This window comes from Macrobrachium rosenbergii, chromosome 39, assembly GCF_040412425.1.
Source record: "Macrobrachium rosenbergii isolate ZJJX-2024 chromosome 39, ASM4041242v1, whole genome shotgun sequence".
Classification (NCBI taxonomy): domain Eukaryota; kingdom Metazoa; phylum Arthropoda; class Malacostraca; order Decapoda; family Palaemonidae; genus Macrobrachium; species Macrobrachium rosenbergii.
Window position 1 is genome coordinate 1,665,330 of NC_089779.1, and position 21,570 is coordinate 1,686,899.

The 21,570-nt window shown below is 39.7% G+C and overlaps 1 protein-coding gene across 1 annotated transcript; it reads right to left on the reverse strand.

The window, feature by feature from the left end:
• Positions 1-1,851: 1,851 nt before the first annotated feature.
• LOC136825631 (uncharacterized) lies at positions 1,852-21,131 on the reverse strand. The gene is made up of 12 exons (XM_067082242.1): positions 20,499-21,131; positions 17,056-17,229; positions 16,525-16,836; positions 15,623-15,855; positions 15,121-15,288; positions 12,480-12,621; positions 9,955-10,167; positions 7,884-8,007; positions 6,840-7,058; positions 6,109-6,200; positions 4,164-4,286; positions 1,852-2,561 (listed from the first exon to the last, which is right to left on the reverse strand). The coding sequence occupies exons 1-12, from the start codon at positions 20,670-20,672 to the stop codon at positions 2,484-2,486; spliced, it is 2,052 nt and encodes a 683-aa protein (XP_066938343.1). The 5' UTR covers positions 20,673-21,131; the 3' UTR covers positions 1,852-2,483.
• Positions 21,132-21,570: the final 439 nt, after the last annotated feature.

Sequence of the window (21,570 nt, forward strand, 5' to 3'; positions counted from 1 at the left end):
TTATCCCGGAGTACATTAGCTTGTCTATTCAAATATTACATAATTTATTTGTTTGTTTACTTATGCTAAACATAATGTCATTTGGGGTGAGAGCTACCACGATAACTATCGTATCGTAATTGTCGGTGAGTACCCCATGCTTGACAAAATTCTTATGGCTGACAGGGCAAGTTAGTGAACGAGCATTCTCTCTCTCTCTCTCTCTCTCATGGTACACTATCAGAAACGTGAGAGTCATTGTGGAAGAAACCTGGGAGAGTGAACATGTTCCACTCGTCAGTAATTTCATTCGTCTGGTCTCTACTGCTCTCAGACCTTTCTTGCTGCCTTTTGTTGTTCTTTAGCACCATTGGAAAGTTAATTTCCTATCGTCCTTGCGTTGTTATCTTCATTGTTATAAGTGCTTTACATCTAAATATACAGGTTGATACATAATCAGATGTAAACATTTTGTGCGCAAACTGAGACAGCCTCAGCCACCACGACACTGTTGAATCTTGGCCAATTGTGGAAGAATTCGGCCACCAGTAAAATTTGTTCCTCTTAAGGCCTTCAGTTGTGTCTCTGCACAATAAGGTGGCACCTTAGACTTTGAAATACTTTAAACACTTTCATGTCTCTGATTTGATTGGGTTTTAAGGATTCGCAATGCCATACCAAACGCGTAAAATAATAAAAAAAAAATGCATTTGCTTATTTCCTTCTCTCTGCGCGGCAGTAGTTCCGTTTCTCATAATCAGTGAGAACATTCGATTAGGGTGGCTGAGGACTCTGGAGACTTTTGTAGGGGGTCACAAATAGCAATTCCTCTTTTTAAAATAACTCCTTCTTCCTGGTCCTTACCGGTAGCTGGGTGTGGGGAATAAAGTTCTCCATCTTTTCTGTCGATACTCCCTCCTGATATGTGGTCCTGTACTTGTAGGTTCATTAATATTGCTGGATTTATTCTGCTTCTTTCTTGACTGTAGTGATGAATTTCCTATTCGTACAGATTTGAATGCAACGTTTGATACAACAGCACATGAGTTTATGATAAAAGATTTATAATAGATAGGTTTTGAATATAATGCACTGGAATAATTTAAGAGGCGCCCATCAGTGGAACTTTTCACGTTCAAGTGGAAAATTGTGTAAAGGCATCGGAGAGGAGACCTACAAGGCGGTGTCCTGGGACAGACATTGTTTGGTAAATACACTACTCAATTATCGTGGATGATGAAAACTTGCAGGGTAAATAGTTTGCAAATGACACCTGGTTACAGGTGACACTGAAGATTTCATGACCCAAACAAGAAACATTATGAAGGATACAGAGTTGGATGAACTGAAATATATCGAAGGGGCAGGAGGGAAAAAACAGGTTGCATAGCAAGAGGGCAAAATCGTTCAAAAAGGATTTGATTTCAAAACAGTAAAAACATGTAGTAAGGAGGTGCAAATTGTGAAGACTGAGGAATTTCGGAGTACTAACTGATGAATATCTAAATTGGGCAGATCAAGTATTTCAAATCAGAATAATCGATTCAGCAAATCGGTTCAAACAAGCCCGTGTTCGCGATTAATTAACTGTAACCTAATGCTGTTTCACATATAAAATCGCCTTGGATCGATTGTGGAGACATTATCTTGATGCAATTTTATCTTAATTGGCAGCATTATCTTCATTATCTTTCCCGACATTTACAGTTTCAGTTTCTGCAGAATGCTGTGATTACTGTGATGCTACACCACGTATTTAGTCTGTCATGGTATACTATATTACACATACTGATGAGTGAGTTAGGATTATTCATACAAAACGCCAGCCAGTAAGACCTATAGCATAAGAAATGGTATGAATCAAAACATCAGTAGGGGATAGTGCCTAACACTACACAACTTTATTATTTCTAGAAAAGGGTAGGACTACTGTACATAGCTATTGATCACAATAAACCTTCTCTTCCTATAAATACAATATATTATTCAGGAGATATTCATGTGCTTTACTTATTGTAAGAAAGATTCACCATCATTACAGTTCATGATTCATCCTGGGTATTCTCGGTCTAGTTTCTCCTCATCCTAACCTATAGGCCTAATCCTTGCATTCCTTGCTCTTTACTCGACATAATTACAGTGACTGTTTCTTCCTAAACCAACCTGGTTTATGCATTTTCTCCTGTAAAACAAAAGTCATGGAAATGCTGCTGATCAGTTATGAACCACAGGAGGTAAAAAGAGAGGCGTCACACTTGTCCTCGTCTCCAGTTCCAGTACTGAAAAGGTTGAGAAACAAAGGATCCGGGTTTTCTCAAGAAGTTGAGAGGTAAAGGGTAAGAGCTCGTGTAGAAAAGTTCAGTATACCCTAGTTTAACCAGACCACTGAGCTGATTAACAGCTCGTGTAGCAGTCGAGAGGTAAAATTCCGGTCTGTTATAGAGAAGCTGAAGGATGAAAGGGCTGGTCTTGTACAGAGGCTCAGAGGCAGAGGATCCGAGCTTCTATAGAAGTGACTTGAGCTTGGCAAATAGATTCGATGGACCACTGAAGCTGAAGGCACTTTGTTGGGCCAGACGAGCCTGTAGGAAGACAGGTTTTCAGTCTGTTTACTTATGCTGTAATATATGATATTAATCACTGTTAATGCACTGTGGTGCTTGTACATTTAAAATACTAAGAGGCTAAACAACACTGGTAAAAGAAGAAGAATGAAAACCCGTAAACAAGGAGAAATTGGCAGACTTAAGCCAAGAGAGAGGATATAATTGATTTATTTTTCTTAGATACAATAACATGTTCTTGGGAGAGTTATGTTTATGACAACAGTGCCGGGGAAAAGCACTGCTGCTTCATCCTTAAATTTCACTGAAGAATAAAGTTATAATTCGCAACGGATTAGTAAAGTAAAAGTTAACAGATCACTGCAATTTATGACACAAGAATGTCTCGGTATACAAAGCCATGTCTTTTTTTTTATAAAGACTTAATGCAGCTACTTTAAGATGCGAGACTCTCTCTTGTCGTTGTTTGTCAATTGTTGACGTCACCGTGGTCAGGTCAATACTCAGGTCAAATTAACTTTCATGATATGCCTGCGGTCTTGAATATATGTGCTTCCGGTAACCATTAACTTCTCTGCTTTTCTTAGTAATCAAATTATCCTGCTTTGGATGAAAAGAGAAAAATTACGACCTGATACAAGGAAATATATAAGAAAGTAATTTATTAAATCTTTCTCTTTTTATCAAAAACAAAATACAGCACAATTTGATTCCTAAGAAAAACAGTGAAGTTCTTGGTTACCGGAAGCACATAATAATAAATTCATGTTACTCTTTTCCACAATAACCATATCTCTTAAAAAAAAAAATGTTTTTCGCTGTATATTATTGGAACTCTGGTTCCAAAGTAAAAAAACGACAAGGCTTGCATGTCAGCACATTCTTGCGTCATAAATTGTAGGATATTTAGTACGGCAGGGCTACAATAGCTCCTTGAGCAAAGGAATGCAACGCATCTCCTTCTGGTCATTACAATGCGCGAATTTAAAATCGTAATGAAAAGATTCGTCGTAATTAGCTTCAGCACTTCTTGAAGATATGTTCTTTACCACTAACTCAATGAAGATTGGGTTGTTAAATAGCAGGAAATTTGTAATAAAGCATATCTAATTAACTGGAGTTCACACAATTACCTATCTGTCGAATCTGAAGCAACTGAAAAACCAAAACCTTGGCTTAAAAATCATTTCAGCAGTCGCGCACTTAGTTCACAGATCAGATCTGATGTGGAACTAGCGCTCCGTCAAGGTATTTCATGTGAAGTCCTAATCTGTCAGCGTAGCAACCAATTACGGTTAACCTAGAACTCTGAGATTCAGCTCAAGTTGCAGAAAGAGATTAGACACTTTTGGGAATTTGCTGGAGGGATTTCTATTCAGACTTCTTCTTTAGGTTTCGTTTAAGGTACTGAATGATGATGGAGAGGATGTCTTTTCGGTTGAATGATTCTGTAGTGGTATCGAAAAAAGTTTTTTTTTTCACGTTCACAGGGAAAATAAGAAGTTCTGGATAAACGAGACATACACGGGCCATTCAAGGATACGTCTACTCCAGAGCTGTACGCTTGACTTTCAGCTCTCTCTCTCTCTCTCTCTCTCTCTCTCTCTCTCTCTCTCTTACCTTTTCACTGTGAGGATTAACAGACATGACATCCATTTCTTCAGGCTTCTCCTGAAGGTGCTGACGGTCGCCCAGAACGCCGTGTTTCCCTATCAGCCAATACGTCTCCATAAGGCCTTTCCCCTGAAGCAACAAAACTTTTACTCAAATATTTATACAATTTCTTTGGGATATTCCTACAATAAGGCCACTATACTAATGGCTTACGTGCTTGTTACAGCCGTTGATAATACACGGAAAATGACTTTCTCTTTTATAAACCAGCACCAGTTTGTAGCTGTCCTGACGTCTTCTGACAGTATATCAAGATTTGACCAGCACACTCTTTCGAGTGGTCCCTCTCCTGCCACTAACGCGATCTTGCCCGGGTTTATTTTGTAGCTTCCCAAGAAAGGAAAACCAGTTCCCCTATATTTGACGGCTTCAGAGAAATGCAAAGCAGTAGTCATCGACCCAAGCATTCTTAGATTTTTTGATTGAAGATAAACGCTTTTAGTTTTGCACTGCTTAGAGAATTCCAGTACTTTAGTATTCAGCACAATAACAATGACATTCCTGCTTGGAATTTCGAAGAAACCAAAGGAATTCCGTACCCCGGAAATGAGGAAATAAGAAACTTTATATGCCAAATGATTTCGTAGGAAAACAAGTTCATGGCGCACCCTTATTCCGTGACTTCTAAAAGAAAAAGGACAACGATTCTTACCGGATCTCCTGGGAATGACAGAAGTGCGGTGGACAGAACAGGACTAAATTAAGATCGTATTCGACACACAGTAACATTCACAAGAAACCAAGTTGGGCAAATAAGAAAGGTGAAAGGGAAGAGTATTGTGCATTTTTTAGCGTGACTGCAGCAAGTTGAGCAACTCTACACCCGCCGTATGCCATACTCTGACGCTACCATAAAAACAACAAATAGAATAAATAAATATTTCGGATATTTGGATCCTTGGTCTAATTTGGAATATTTCGATAAAAGAAAAATAACCCAAGGATGCTGGTGCTTCATTTGAGATATCTGGGAGCTGGCGAAACAAAATGTATTACGTCGAACCTAGTAAAATATTGTCCTAAATACGCTGCAGTTTTATTCTAGGTTAATATTTATGTCATTTATCTGATGTAGTTATAGATAACGGTCTTACTGTGAAACTGAGTTTTGAACAGCTCTCACATTTCGACAATTATTACTTAAACCACGAATTTCCACTGGAGAGAAAGTGGTTACCTTCCTAATCTAGACATCTGAGTTAAGCCCCGTCCACACTGGCAGGCACTGCCCAACGGGCAAACACTGTTCCCATAACCCGTTCCACTATACTGGCCGACTGAGTATGGAGCCAGAGCGATGCGATTGTCTGGCAACACTGCTTCAGAAGCGAGAGAAAACATAAAGAGCTGCAAGTGCCCGACGGGCATGCCCGCTAGTGTGGACAGGCCATTAGTTAGATTCTAACCTTGATCATACAGACTGTGAGTAACAGTTGTTCGCAATGAAATTTAACACTTCACAGAGGTTTGGGGTTTCAGCGTTTTGAAACGTAACTGAGACTGTAGACATTCTTCAGCCCACATGAGCATATCATGTACTGTGCGTTGTCCGGGATTTTTTAAACATGACACTGGGGAAACTTGGCAGTTTAGGACCAAGGCAGTTTTTAAACACTGCCAGTTCTAAAGTCATTTCATGTATTAGAGCGATGGAGACGCGAATGAAAACAGCTTTTAAGGGGTAATAATTATCGGCAGGAATAAAATCGGTTCAAAGATTTAAATCTCTATTGCTCTACGGCAACAAATATTAATTCTAAGTTCATCTTAGTGAGAAATAAAGGCTTTGATAAGACTGAAATCAAATGAAATAATACAACGTCTAATATTAATATGCTTTGTCATGTCACTGACGCTGGTGAGATTTGTTACACAATCATTGAGTGCTTACCTTGATCTCTAACTCTCCTCGCAACTTGACAATAAAGCCTCCAACCCGGTCGAGTTCTAACTTCGTGTCCGAAGAAATGTGGACCTTGAAAGCTGCAACAAATTAGGAAAGCAGCTGAGCACAAATAAGAGATTCAGAATCATGAAGGGGGGGGCTTCCTGTCAGCTGATTTACATCAATAATAAACTGTCATTTGGAAATACACAGAAAGGAGTGAGCACGCGTGGTGATGCATCAAGCGCCCATTCACAACTTTGAATTTGATTTGGCCCTCCCGTTCGACGAAGAATAAGTTAAAATGCAGTAGGCTGAAACATCCAAAAGCTTTATAGGGGTTCGGTTGAGAATAAGTTTAAAAAACCTGAATCCGAGAGATGAAAAGATGTCTAAAAATGATAGCTTCATTATTAAATCATAACACTGCCACAAATGATCACCGGGAGATGGTCTGAAGATGTCTAAAAATGACCATTTTCTAGCATTATTATACCTAGAAATTCGTGCTGTAATGGAATTTCACTGGCTGACACGGGACTGGACTCAGAAATGATAGCTTCATTATTAAATCATAACACTGTCACAAATGATCACCGGGAGATGGTCTATCAATGAAATTGCAAGCCTACTGAGGTTCAGGAGTTCTTGTTACGAAGATGGCGTCGACGGTAATGACAAAGAGGGCAGAGCGGAATGAAGCCGAACTAGAAGGAGGAGGTATTCCATCTACTCACGCAAGCCCGTGGATTCCATCCTGGAGGCAGTGTTGACGGAATCTCCAAAGAGGCAGTACCTCGGCATCTTCGTGCCCACCACCCCGGCCACCACCGGGCCGGAGTGGACTCCCATCCGGATCTGAATCTTCTCTCCGGGCATGTGAGGGATGATGAAGTTTTCCGTCCCGTGGAGAAGGTCCAGCGCCATCGAGGCGATTTCCGCCGCGTGCTCTTTGCCTGGACGAGGATAAAAGTGACGACTTAGCAAAGAACTGAAGAAGAAGAAGAAGAAGAAGAGTAACGCTGTGTTGCTTAAAAATATTTTTGTTTACTTTACGGTGAAGCATAATGACGCCATTTGAGGAATATTCTGACTTTGAGAAACGGTCTAGAGTGGGTACAAGGCAAAGTTTTCTTAGAGTGTCATCAAGAAAAAGGAAAATAACAGGAGACAGGGCAAAAACAGCCTCACATTCGAGTTCAAAGTCCTTCCGACGAGTGTTACATTTCCTACAATCGAAAGCATTTCAAGATAAGCTGCTCGGCCTATTGGCGATAATGCAATAGCACTAAAGTTACCTCAGGTAACAAACACCAGTTTATACTGATATGTTCGACAGCATTATTTTTAAGGTGTCTTTTTCCTGATAAGTGTTTCTTGTTCCCATCTGTATTGTTTATACGTACGCATACACACACACACACATATATATATATATATAATTTATATATATATATATATATATATATATATATATATATATATATATATATATAATCTTCCACTTTATATATATATATATATATATATATATATATATATATACTCATTTATTTATTTATAGGGACTAGATCAATATATCTTTCGTATTTTCTAATACCGGACAAACTTTCGACTGAAAGCCTTGAAATCCTGCGAAGATTAATATAAGAAATATCTTTCCCAGGGTAAAATTCGAACGCATGTTGGTTAATACACTAAGGGTAATACTATATATATATACATATACATATATATATATATGTGTGTGTGTGTGTTTTAGAAAGCTTCCCTCAACTTACCTATCCTCTGCGGGACACCGCTAGCTACCATGTACACTTCGCCAATGGTCTCAATCTTGTAGACGTCGTAGAGTTCGATGCGGGAGTCGAACATCTTGTAGAGGGCGTTCAGGAGAGAAATGACCTGCGGTGAAGCCTCTCTGGTTTTGAGATTTATTTGGTAATGGACAAGGAAAGAGGACTGCGCCTGTCTACGCACAACATCTTAGTTTTTTTTTTTTTTTCCACTTCCAGTTATTATGGCACAGTTAGCAAACTGTAGACAAGTGCTTTCACAGTTACCTGAAAGTCATTACTGAACTGCTAAAGATTATTGCCTTGTTTTTTTTTTTTTGGAAAATTTCCTCATGCATACACACAAACTCATACAGTGTATGTTTTTGTTCGTATGATCATCACTTTCTTACCTTTTGGTGATAAATGTATATATATATATATATATATATATATATATATATATATATATATATATATATATATATCACGTTACTGAGACAGGATATACACAACATAAAAATCTACAGTATAGTATATGCCCAAGAGGTGATGAGTGAAACACCAGTTTGCCTGTAAATGCCTTAACAGGCAAAAAGATCTTGCGCTCCCGTTATTCCACTTTCCTCGTGGCCATATTATACCCTACATATAGCACATGTCTCTCTCTCTCTCTCACACACACACACACACACACACACACACACACACACACATATATATATATATATATATATATATATATATATATATATATATATATATATATATATATATATAGCTCGAGCGAATTATTTGGTAATATATCTCTGTTCTCTACCTACTTTCATTAGTGCTGGGCAAATTCGAGGCCGGAGTACACAGCAGAGCTAGTGCTGTGTGTCGTTATCCACTCACACTGACTGCTGTCATACTAATAACCTTTCTTCGTCCACTCTCCCAGAAAAATGTAACAATGGATATGACACAGTATTTTACCCTACTCAGCACACTTTTCATTTCTGACTAAGTTACTTTCCTAGAAGAGTTCATTTCTATCACGATCAGAGCTAGAAACAGCCTTCCTCCCACTAACACGGTCCAATTCATACAATTAACTTCATTAATGCATGCCAGTTTGATATTCACTCCAACATGACAAATATTAACCATCTCAATTTAATTAAATGGAGGCGATTGTCAATCAGGTTTTCTTGTGACAGACGTAGAATACTCTTTTGGAGTCAGGAACGGCAGTTAACAGAATCCTCATTAATTGTCCCACCACTGGAAACACTTCGTTTGATTGTGGTCACGCACACAACCAAATATCAAACCAGTCCTGAGTGTTCTTAATCCTAACGAATTAGTTTTTGACACCGAGTGTCAGACTGGTGAGGAACAAAATGCTAAACAAAATTTTGCTAAATTCCTTGAAGCTAAGCTGTGACGACGATTTAGATTTCTAGAATAAAGATAGTCAATTGACATTTTAAGCTGCGCACATGTCTAAGCCTAATTAAATCGAGAAGTTTTTGGAGAGAGTTTCGGGTCAGAAAATTGGATTTTGCTTTCCATAGCTTCGTGCATTTGGAGAAGGATATCAGATTTTAATACAGTAGGCCTAATACGTACTAGGGAAAATTTTTAACCATATTTGCCGTAAATTCTTAGCTCTAGGTTTCTCTAAACAGTCACAGAAACATAAAATTTTGGGCTTACGACGAATAATTGTAATTTAACACCAACGGACATTTGTACATCTCAACAGGAATAGCATTTGTGAGAGGATATCGCGTGGAATAAATTATGCAACCTCCGGTATGCATGTGATATTTACTGAACGCATTAGAATTATGCCTGACATATAAAAAAAACTGTAATTTTCAAGTGTTTTATATTGTTGTATTGTATGAAACCTCCAGAACACGTGACGGGTATATGCAGAGGTACCCCTGAGAAAAATGACACTGACCGTTTTCCCAATTTACCTCAAGGCCTAATTAGTCATCTTTCCATACCATACTGTGTGCGGGGCATGTAAGCATATGCATATGTGTGTGTGCTTGTATTTGTCACCCTCCTGCAACCCCCTGACCTGCATGGGCGTGCTTTCCGAAGACAGCTCCGTGAAGCCAACGATATCTGAAAAGTATATCGTAACGGACTCGTAAGTTTCGGCGGAGACTTGCCGGTGCTGCTTCAGCTGTTGGGCGACGGAGGGCGGGAGCATCTGGTAGAGAAGCGTGTCCGACCGCTTCTGTTCGTAGGCCAGCTCGTGAGTCTTGTGGATGAGTGTGTCTGAAAATGCCTGTAGGAAGGGACGATTAGTCACTGGTTGATATTCCAAGACCTTGAAAGGCAGAGAGGTAAACTGCTCGTTTCGTTGCCCTGTCATCAGTCTAATAATCTTGTATGTGTCTGTGATCAGCCAGGCTCGTTACGCCGTAGCCGAGTGATTGTGTCACCACTAAACTAACACCAAGAGTGAAATATCAAAGAGCATAAAATTACTGAGGTATATGTTCTAAATGTGTGGCTACATAACTAGCCACAGACAACCAGACACTTCCAAAGTTCACAATAAAAGTGTAAAAAATGCAAAAAAATAACTATTTTGAACAATAAAGAAAGACTCACTTGCCCCAACAATATTTTTTGTTCCAAAAGAAAATACAAGGAAACAAACAATATCACATGCAAAGATTTAGGCAAGTACAGAGATTTAGTGGCTGCTGAAGGTCGAAATGACTGGACTGAAAGAAAAAATTAGCCATTTAAACGTTTTATAGCCCAAGTTAAGGAAGCATTTTGCTTAGCCTTACACCAAACCACAGAACTTAACTGGAGAATCGTTTTGTCCCCACTTCCAGATAGATACATTTCAGCACAAAATATGACGACAGTAAATGCACATGTGCCATAATCGTTTTTATAAAAAGGCAAATGAGGAAAAGTGAGAATCAGCCTTTTGACATTTTCATTGCTGAATTAGCCTCCTCACTCATGTTCGTTCTTTCGAGTATTTCAACTATTTTTATCAACATACTTATCAAAAATGATATTATGATTAGAAAACTATCGACTTGGTTTTTTCGGACCAGTAACAAACTTTGTTTTCTACGACGTTGAACTCAGTCTAAAGAGTCAACTGGGTTTCTTAACTGTTTTGAAAACTAATAATGTCTCTCATTATAAACATTAGCACGGAGACCGTTCATCTAAATAAATAACATTATATAAATAAAGAGGCTGTCTTCGATCCGCCACCGTTGTCTAAGAATTTGTATATTTTCCATAAGGCGTAATAAACGAGGAAGACTTCTCAGATTTGACTAAATCGATGATATCCAAACCCTGGGTTAAAGCAAAAGAATCTCAAAGGTAACAAAGTTTCCTCTCGTATCCGAGTTATAAAAAGTCCCGAAATGCTCTTGCAAGCGCGATCTCCTCAAAGTTTTCATTTGAATGACTATTATAGGAGTATCAGCTAACAAATTGTACGTCTATGGACATCCCTGGTTAGACCTGGCTTTGATTTACGTTAGCATTCCACCTAGGACCATCCAGCCGAATGAAAGGAAGAAACTGGAATTAGAAAAGAAGTGAATGTTAACTTGATTGTCTCGGGAAATCTTCAGGCTGGTTCAAGAAGAGACATCTGTAAATATCGTATTTAAACCTTCGTCGCGACTTATTATTTTATCCGAGATCAAAGAATATCCCAGATCTGCCAAGGTCATTTGCAAATTCACCACTTATTTTTCTGTACTGTTTTCCTCAAGGTTATGGGAAAGATTTAGTCAAGCAGAGATTATCCTTATTTTTGTAAGTCATGTCATTCCTCTCGCTGGATGAGCCCCTAAACAACATTAAAGTCAGACTATTTCATACGATTTCGTTCTGTTTTGAAAGCTAAGCAAATGGCTTTTCAAAATTCAACTCAGTGATCACATAAAGTCTATTCCTTTCACCAGCCACTAAGAGTATTGCGAATCAAACTCCATCTAAGCACTAAGCTAAATATGACGCCGAAGACGAGCAGATAAATCGTCATTAATGTATACAATTCAAGTATCGTTTAGACCGGTTCATTTTTTGGCCCAAACCAGCTCCCAGCTCAACCGTCTTCTGCATTGCCTGAAAATTCAAGATTCATTTTACACCCCTTATTTAAGCTGATGTTCCTGGCGGCTCGTTGCATGTCCAATATAAAATATCTTATATTGTAATGTGGTACCCATTTCATACAGGTAACCGTACCGAAATGCAATAAAAAATAACTCCTACTCTTATAAATGCTTACATTACATCATGCACTACATATCTGTGGATTCACATTCATGTACTGTATTTATATATGATTATATGTATGTTTACTGAATCATACACTGTGTAAAGAAGCATGCATACAGATATCTGTCTACGTATCAGCATGTCTATCCTGAATATACTAAAAAACTAATCACAAAACCGAAGCTCTCTGAGTGATAGATTATCGAATGAGACTTGTGCCTACTTTCTCTCAAGGTGAAGAAAGGATCCTTACAAATAATGTGCGGGCAGATCCTTACAGTTAATACAAGGAGAACACACTGATGAAGAAAGACGTTCTGATCATACCTGTAAGGTTCGTGTCATCATCCGGACGAGAAGAATGATAACGGGAGAAATGATGAGAACCACACACAGCAAGGCTATGCCGATAACCACGTGACTGTTCGAAGCGTTCATCTCGTTGAAGAGTGTTCGCTCGATGACGTGACTGGAGGTAAAGTCATGTGGATTGTGAGGTTCAGTTTGCGATGTTGGATTCGTGTCAAGTATAACTGTAAAATTCAGTGCAATATTGAGTCGTGTGGGTCTGCTTCAAGTTGGTCTGAAAGGACTGTCGTGATGAGCAATAGCAGATCTTTGTTGTTCAAGGGCTGTACTCCATCTTGGTTAGTCAACTGAAGCCCCGGTCACACTGGGCTTACGACCAGCTCCTGACCATCCACGACCACAGGTCGGAAAAGGTCGTTAGAAGGTTCTGTTGATCGCATGACAAACTGTTAAAGGTTTCGGACCTCCTTACGACCGATTTGGTCGCAAAGAGGAATTGGATGCAGCACCGAATTCCTATTGGCGACCGATTTGGTCATAAGGAGGTTGCTGGTGGTTTGGAAGACGTCTACCACCAGTTGGTGACTGGTCTGCTACCAGTTGGCGAGCGGTGGGTGATCACCTACTGGTCAGCCACCTGTGGCCAATCACTTTGTGACTGATGGCTGACGGGTTGAATCAGGTCGGTGGCGGTTGCTGACATGGTGACTGGTGGGCCACAACTTGCCAATTGGTGGAGACCATCAACGGCTGTCAAAGACCACCAACAACTGGGATGGTGGTGATGGTCTCCAACATAATGCGACTAGTGGGCACCTAGTATTCAACCGGTGGGTGCTTAGTCGTCTGACATCTCTGACCAGGCAAACCAAAAACAGAATAGTGGCAGACTAGTCATACAATGGTGGGCGACCTAGCGCCCATCAGTTGCTCACAGGTTGCCAACTGGTTGGCTGTTGGCTGTACAATTGGTCGTCAACCTAAAAAAATATTCGATGGTCCCCCACTGGTCGGTGGTTTTGGAGGTTGCAGGTGGTCGAAAGCTGGTCATAAGCCCAGTATGACTGGGGGTTAAGGACACCTGTCTGTGGTTTTCCTGTGAGGTTCTACTTTCAGCCTCAGCAGTCGTGTTAATCGACAGATTTACCAACATGAATGGGTTGTAAGGTTCAGTGTAGTCAAACAAAACTGGAGTGAATCTCTGTAACATAGTTCTGAGACCAATATTATTGTGTTGCTGTCAGATTCATAAAAGTATTCTTTTTTGAGGATCAACTGTGTAGCCTTAATTGTAAGATGTTCTGCAGTCTCTGGAAATTTCCAATTCCGTAAGATATTTGCAAGTATCTGGCATAGTGTCGAATTTACGATATGTTCATTTGATGATTTGTATTGTCTATTTGCAACATTTGGTTCAAGTTGGGATTAGTGCTGTAAAATTTAACCACAGGTGATTTATCATCCATGACACAAGCCCTTATCGGAGCTATGATTCGGAGGTTAATTCTAGGAATTGGATGCAAATTCTTGATGTCTTTAGGGTTGGCTCAAAGCTTCTTTTCCAGATTGCTAAGTATTGTGCTTCATAAGATGGTAAGCAAGTTAATCCTGTAAGGTTATTATGTAATGTAAAATTCAGTTTCAGAGCTGTATTATTAAGCAAAGGAGAACAAGAGTGGCCATACTATCATATGCACATGGGTCTAGAAGGATAGCCCGGCACAGACAAAAATCCTAAGGTAAGATATTTTTGTTACTTCAGATAGAATATTTGGAGTGTGTCTGTGAAACCAAATGAATTGAGAAACAGAATTTGTAAAACATTAAACTTGCCAAGGATGGAAAGGAGGGTAATCACAGGATCGTAAGTTACAGACAAATGGAATGCAATACTGAGCTGTAGCCATACGAAACTGCCATTTCAGTTAAGTGAAATGGCAATTTAGTAATCGGTAGTCTACACAGCAATATATGAGGTACATTAAGCTATGGGTACTATGCAAATCAGAAAATGTTCATCTCAAACAAAGAACTACATTCGTGCTTGTATTCAGCATACATTTAGGTTTAGCACCTTTGCTCTCTGTAAGTAACACAAAAATGGCACTCTAGTGAAAAATTAGGAAAAAGGTTGTCGGTATTTTAAGTAGAACGCATTTCACCTACTGGAAAAAAGCCTGTTATTCACGTAAGCATCTTTATTGAAACCGACATTTGCATTACAGTATCAGTGTTGGACGATTCTACACCTACTCTACATTAGATATTAGAAAGAGATTGTGCACTCGTTAAATGGTCACTAAAATAACACGTAAAAAGTACACTTAAATCATGCTTCTAGATAAATAGTCGATATTGGTCTACTTTGAAACGGATGAAAGATGAAAACATGAATGAATGAGCAGAAAATAATAATGCAATGAATAGATATCTCTTACATGGCTATCTTAGTCACTGTAGTTAAAAAAATTAATATAGGCTTTTAGTAACAGATATAACAATTTACTCGACTTAAAGTATTCTATGATGACTGATACAAGATTTTTTTTTCTACTGAAACTGAAAACTTTTGGTCATCTTTTACACAGGATTTTATCGTACTTATTGCTGCTATCTGTAATGAGTTTACAAAAGCAATCCGTAAATCATTCTAACTTACCGAATTTCATACTGGATCTTTTGCAAGGCATCCAGGTATCCAAGCATTGCATAAAAGTATTCGGTGGCCTTGTCGAAATCGGGAGAAATCTTTGCGCGGCCGAGGACTTCCAGCCGCCTTCTTGTGATGTTGGCGTACCAGGCGTAGGACTCTTGAAGTCGCTTGTACCTTTCGAGGACCGAAATGAGAAATGCATTTAGAATACCTTCGTATTTTTATAATTTTCACTGTGGTCATGGGTAAGAGGGATATACTTAACTTCATGGGGAAGAAGAACAGTTGTCGAGTTTACCGGAAAACAAGCCTACATAAAAAAATTAAGCATTTAAGCAATACCCCATCTGCTAGATAAAAACTCTGAATTGCAGTGTCGTGGCACCAGCCCACGCCAGAAACGCCTCAATCGCGATAATATTAGTATATGGAAAGCTAATGCTGGTGGATAATCCATAACCTTAGTGGATGCGAGCGATTCCCAATACAACTGGAACGTCCCTCTCACCTGTCAGTAATCCAGAACTCGAAGTTCTGACTAGTGTTGAGGAAGTCGTAGCCCAGGGCGTCATTGGTCACAAAGGCGTTGTAACTCTTCTGGTTGAGGGCACCTCGACCGAAGTACTGGAGTCCAAAGACCATCGAAATGCCCAAGTGCTCAATGGCGCGAATCATGTTCTTGTAGGCCAGAAGGGGTCGCCATACACCAGCCGCGTCCTTCTCGTTGATCTCACTCGTTAGCTGGCGAGAAAGAGGCGCAGTAGGCGTATTAGCAGACGGCAGGTGACGAAGAAGATTGATCATGCTTAATATTTAACAAAACGTTAGGCGTCAGAAACCAGATAATTACCAGATCATGCATCAAAACTTACTCTACGCGTAAATTACGTCAGTCTACTCGGAGAATACGATTGAAATGGTTTGATCATTTGTTATTTTCATTTCCAAACACCTTAGAAAATTAAAATGAAACATCATTTTAATGAGCAGTTTTTTCAAAATATATTTTAGGACAGAACTGCGATATAATTACTAAGAGGGTTTACGAAAACCCATTTCGCTTATTTCATCCATACATACTTACACAGTGCGGTATACATGTACATGTATTGTATAAATATGTACTGATAACTACAGAAACCATACTACGGAACCTCTCTGAAGAACACACACACACACACACACACACACACATATATATATATATATATATATATATATATATATATATATATATATATATGTGTGTGTGTGTATATCTTATACTGTATATATAAATATACATATACAAACATATCTAACTATCTATCTATCTATCTACATATATATATATATATATATATATATATATATATATATATATATATATATATATATGTAGATAGATGATGCTATAGAGACCTAAATTACCTGATCGAGAAATATGTAATTTGCTCTGTTGTAGAAGGCGATGCCGGCCTCGACGGAGGGTGTGTCAAATTTGGTAATCTTGTCTCGGAAGTCATCTAGACGAATTCGGAACAAGATTTTGTTGTTGAAGAGTTTGTGCTCCGTCCTGAACACGGGCCACGTTAGCTCGTCCAAGAGTTTGTTGGTGTAGGCGAAGTGCTCCGTTAGGTTGCCCCTGATGACGGAGCCGTTGGTGAAGAGGTAGAAGCCGATCTCGGCTCTTTCGGACTGCAGAGCCTCCGTCACGTTGCCCAAGCCCGTGCTGATTTGCACCTGAGAGAGAGAGAGAGAGAGAGAGAGAGAGAGAGAGAGAGAGAGAGAGAATGAGTGGAACTGTTGTTGTGGCTTTTGAGCCTACCACTGTAGCAATGAATGACACAAACACCATTCCATTTTAAAACATAACTACGATACGTGAATGAGCATCTGGTCATATAATGGAAGAAATGCTTTCCATCTGACTTCACTACGAGGGACGAAAGCACAGCATACCTGATCTATGGTTTCCTGCATGTCGTACTGGTATTCTAAAACGGTGACCATGTTGATGGAGTTCTGAATGATGAGAGCCATGATGGGGATGAAAGGGAGCAACAGGATTTGAGCCAGATGAATCTGTTTCCCTCTTCCTGTCGTCGGGTCCAGACCGCAGCATCCCGTTTTGACCTGCGGGCGGGGAGAGAACGGGGCCTCTCTTAATTCAAGACGCTAACAGAATCCCTGGTTTTGCCTGAAAGGTCAGTTTCTCGAAATTTTGAAAAGGCAATTCAAGTTCTCCTGAATTTGGGAATAAGTGAAAGAGACTCAAATGTGACTGTCGGAAGTTTTTGCCGCTTTGATTAAATCGTTTACACTCCAAGGGTGACTAAAATCTAGGGAATTTCTGTTTTACAGAAATGCCTTCCATTGAAGTGAGCCGGTGTTCTGCCAGCCACTTAAATAATGAAATGCCATCCATATGTATTCTTACCATAAAAATAAATCATACAAGCATACACTCACATACACACATACTTATATATATATATATATATATATATATATATATATATGTATATATGTATATATATATATATATATATATATATATATATATGTATATATATATATATATATATATATATATATATATATATATATATACACACACAAACGATGCGAGTGTGTTCTAGTCATTAATTGACATCTCCAAAGGAGAATGTCTTTTTACAAGAGACACAGACATTGACGAATACAAGCTCACCCTAATTCAAAAACGTACCGGAATGACACTCAAACAAGGCTTCGTCAAAGTGCTCTTGCGATTTCTTGTTATTGCAGTATTACCAGCACCTGTTCACCAGTCAGGTTAACGCTTTCTTGGTTTCTTTTATTTTATTTGCGGGAAACTCACTTGAGCAGCCTCATTTCATACACAAGACAGGCATCAAAGTTGAAATAATATCAAGTGATAGATTCCCAGTTCGTTGTCTTTCAGCGATTTGTTTCCTTGACAGTTTTTTTCCAGTGGTAGGGACAGCTTGCTACATATCTCGCGTCTTCCATTTTTCTACTCTCATTTTGTATTGGAGATTTTAGTCAAAGCCGAAAGACTCCAGTCTCCTGTCATGCATACTGTTATCTTAAAACACCACCGTCTGTGCCTCGATTTATTTCCCTGACCTTGATCAAATGCTCAGAGATGAACAATCTGGTTTTGGAAAAGGCAGGCGGTGCGCAGATCAAATGATGCGTTAGGAAACTCTGTGCAGCAGAGCATGAGTTTCAAGCCCCTTGTGATGGCTCTTGTTAATGACGAGAAGGCGTTTAACGATTCCGCAGATAATACTATGGAAGGTCTTGCTTAATGTTGATGGCGTCTTGTTATGTCACCTTTGATGTTCGCCCCTCTCAAGGATTTGATAATTAAAGAGAAAAGGGTTGGAGGTAGAAGAGAAGGTTTAGACTGAAGTAATTAAAGAAATTTGACACTTACGACATGCAAGTGGTGTTGCCTTAACCTACGAAGCACCGCAAACTTTACCCAACTTGGTTAATACAATGCATCATATATCTAGAAAGATGGAACTCAGAATAAATCTAAGAAAAACAAAAGTAACGAGGGCAGAGCGTGCGCAAAGGGAGGAAATAACATCAGAGAAAGTATTAATGAGGTTGGGTCTTTTAAACATTCAGGATCAACGGCATCAACTACAGGTTCTGGAGTTGGAATTTAGTGAGAAACTAAAGAAAAGGCAGATCGAACAATGGGCAGACATAACAGGATTCGGGAATCTTTTAAAAAGACTGAAATTGCGTGTGGCAGTAAGAGAACTTAATTGCATATAACGATCTCTATTGATGTACGAACAAGAACGGAAGTATTACAAAGAAACTGCATAAGAAAGATTGAGTCGATTTGAGAATAAAGCTTTAGGAAGACTATCAGGAGTCAGGATAGAGCGAGAAAAAGATAATTACGAAAAGTAAATGGAGACGGCTTAGGCACGACAGTCTCCCCACGCCAGAGGTCTTGACTGGTACTCGGTAGCGTCAGCGGGGCTCCTGCGGGGACCAGAAGACTCGGGAGACCTGAAACTACTGTGTATGGATGAGAACTTAGACGCAGGATGCTGGGAATGAGAGGAGATTCGTGGAAGTGAAAACACAGGAAATAAATGAGTGGGGCATTTCAGAGGCTCTGTCCTCGTCTTATAGACGCCTTCCAACGCATAAATGTGGAAGTCCGTTCTCGTCACAAACATTGTCCGACGAAGTTGCTGCCACCTCTGGATATTTGCTCCACGCAAATTTAGCGTTCGTTGGAACTGGATTTTTTTTTCTTAGCATATTATACACTGGTTTTTCCATCATTAGATAATATATTTTCATTTCATGACAAGTTACTCTCCTTCACCTAGGAGCGAAGTCTTGCTTCTGGAAACTACGATATCAAATACCACCATCCCTTTTCTATTATACAAAATGTGTAGAAATGTTTAAGTAATGACGTTCATGTTACGCAACCAGTTAAAATATTCAAGTAAACACAACTGCACTTGGGTTGTACATACTCCTATTTTGAAATCAATGCAAGTATTATATTATGCACACACTAGCATATATATATATATATATATATATATATATATATATATATATATATATATATATATATATATATATATATATATGTACATATATATATATGAATTTATATACATATATGTATATGCATATATGTATGTCTACAGTATATTTCATCCAATGGATATGACAGTAGAGCAGTTGACTCCGATGACAGAGGTCGACAGTTCAAATTTCCCAAGAATATTCTTGGCTTAAAATTTCCCGTTTTCGGTGTGAGAACAAGACTGGGGTAAGAGTATTAATTATAAAGACTCGCAACAATGCCGAGCGGTCTAGTGCAAGCTGCAATGGGTCATAGTGAGGCCGAGTTGTCATGGATTAATTATATATATATATATTATATATTATATATATACATGCATTATATATATGTACATATATGTATATACAGTATATATAATACATACGTATGGAATTGCACATCACACACATATATATACATATATATAAAACATATATATATATATATATAAAATATATATATATATATATATATATATATATATATATATATATATATATATATATGTGTGTGTGTGTAATAATTAATTATATCATTGTAATGCAGTTCATTTTGAAAATCAGGGGATGCTTGACAGGAAATTAAAGCTTTTTAAGTAATGCAATTAGGCCAAACTTTGAAGAAAGCTTCATTGTTGAACTGACAGCTAAAACTTTCTGTTGCAAATTTTTTTTCTTGAATAAATAATTTGAAGGTAGTTACTAATTCAGGCGAGACAGAGACGCACACGCGAGCTAAATACCTTGATTACGAGGGTCAGCCTGCAGGCGAACTCTGTACTCACCTCGACCCTGCTGTTTTCATCGTCACCCTCGAAGCTGATGAGAGACGACCTCCGCAGGGTCGGCGGAGGATGATCTGGCGACGTCTCTCGGCGTTCCCCACCAGCCGCCCCTCCTGCGGCGCTGCCCTTGTTAGAAGTCTCGGGGCTGACCCTGTTCTTCTTCGCTTCGCCCATCCTTAACGAGTCCCTCGGAGCCTCGGAGCCTCGGACTCCCCTGCACTTGAATGAATGACGAGTGAATCGCTGCCTCAGAGTTTTCTTTTTTGCCTTTGTTCTCTCTCTCTTTCTCCTTTCCCTTTTTCTCTCTCTGTTGGTGTCACCTGTTGGCCTCTGTCACCTCCATGAAGACGAAAACGCCACCTCTAGGGGACGGCCTCCAGCGCCAGGTACCTCACGCTCTTCCTTTGCCCTCGAGGTCCGTACACCATAGTAATATTATGACAGAACTCAGTGGGGCCTTCGCTCCGCCGCGGATTCGATTTCCCCCTCTCTCGAGGTCGCGCCGATTAGGCGAAATTCGAAGGAGTCGACGGAAGGGGAAGGACGCGGCAGGAGACACGCGGCATGGGCGCAGAGGCAGAGAGCCAGGCAGGGCAGGGATGGTATCAGTGCGTTTCCAAAGAGAAGAGTCCTATTTTTGCGCAATCACATCAACGCATCCTCGTCCTTCCCCCCCCCTTCCCGACTTCCTCGGACGACCGTCCACTGTGACCCTCCTCCCAGCTCCGGCAAATCCCCTCCCCCCCTTTGATCACATGCCGAAAATATGTACCGCTTTGTCCCAGGGGCTTTCAGGGTTCCGGGTCGATTCCGATATTAGGCTCGAGAAATCGATACCTGATGAGGGGGAATGGCTCCTTTGGTAGTCTCCGGGACGACGGCGACCTCCAGTATGCAAGAGGGCGGGTCTCCGCTCCGCCTTAAAGGTCGTTAATCTAAAGGACGAAAAGTAACACTAATTACCAATAACGCTTCATTATCATAATGCCTTTGACCCGCCGCTACCCCAGGCCGTGATGCCAAAGAGAGAAGGGGCGGGGGAGAGGGGGCGTGAGGGGGAGAGAGAGAGAGA

What these genes read in the sequence shown, in the direction of transcription:
- LOC136825631 (XM_067082242.1), bottom strand. Translation starts at nt 20,672, where the DNA reads ATGGGCGAAGCGAAGAAGAACAGGGTCAGCCCCGAGACTTCTAACAAG. An exon ending in ATGAAAACAGCAGGGTCGAG is followed by an intron (nt 17,230 to 20,498) that starts GTGAGTACAGAG and finishes CCCCGCCCGCAG; the next exon opens with GTCAAAACGGGATGCTGCGG. An exon ending in CGGAAAGCACGCCCATGCAG is followed by an intron (nt 8,008 to 9,954) that starts GTCAGGGGGTTG and finishes GCTTCACCGCAG; the next exon opens with GTCATTTCTCTCCTGAACGC.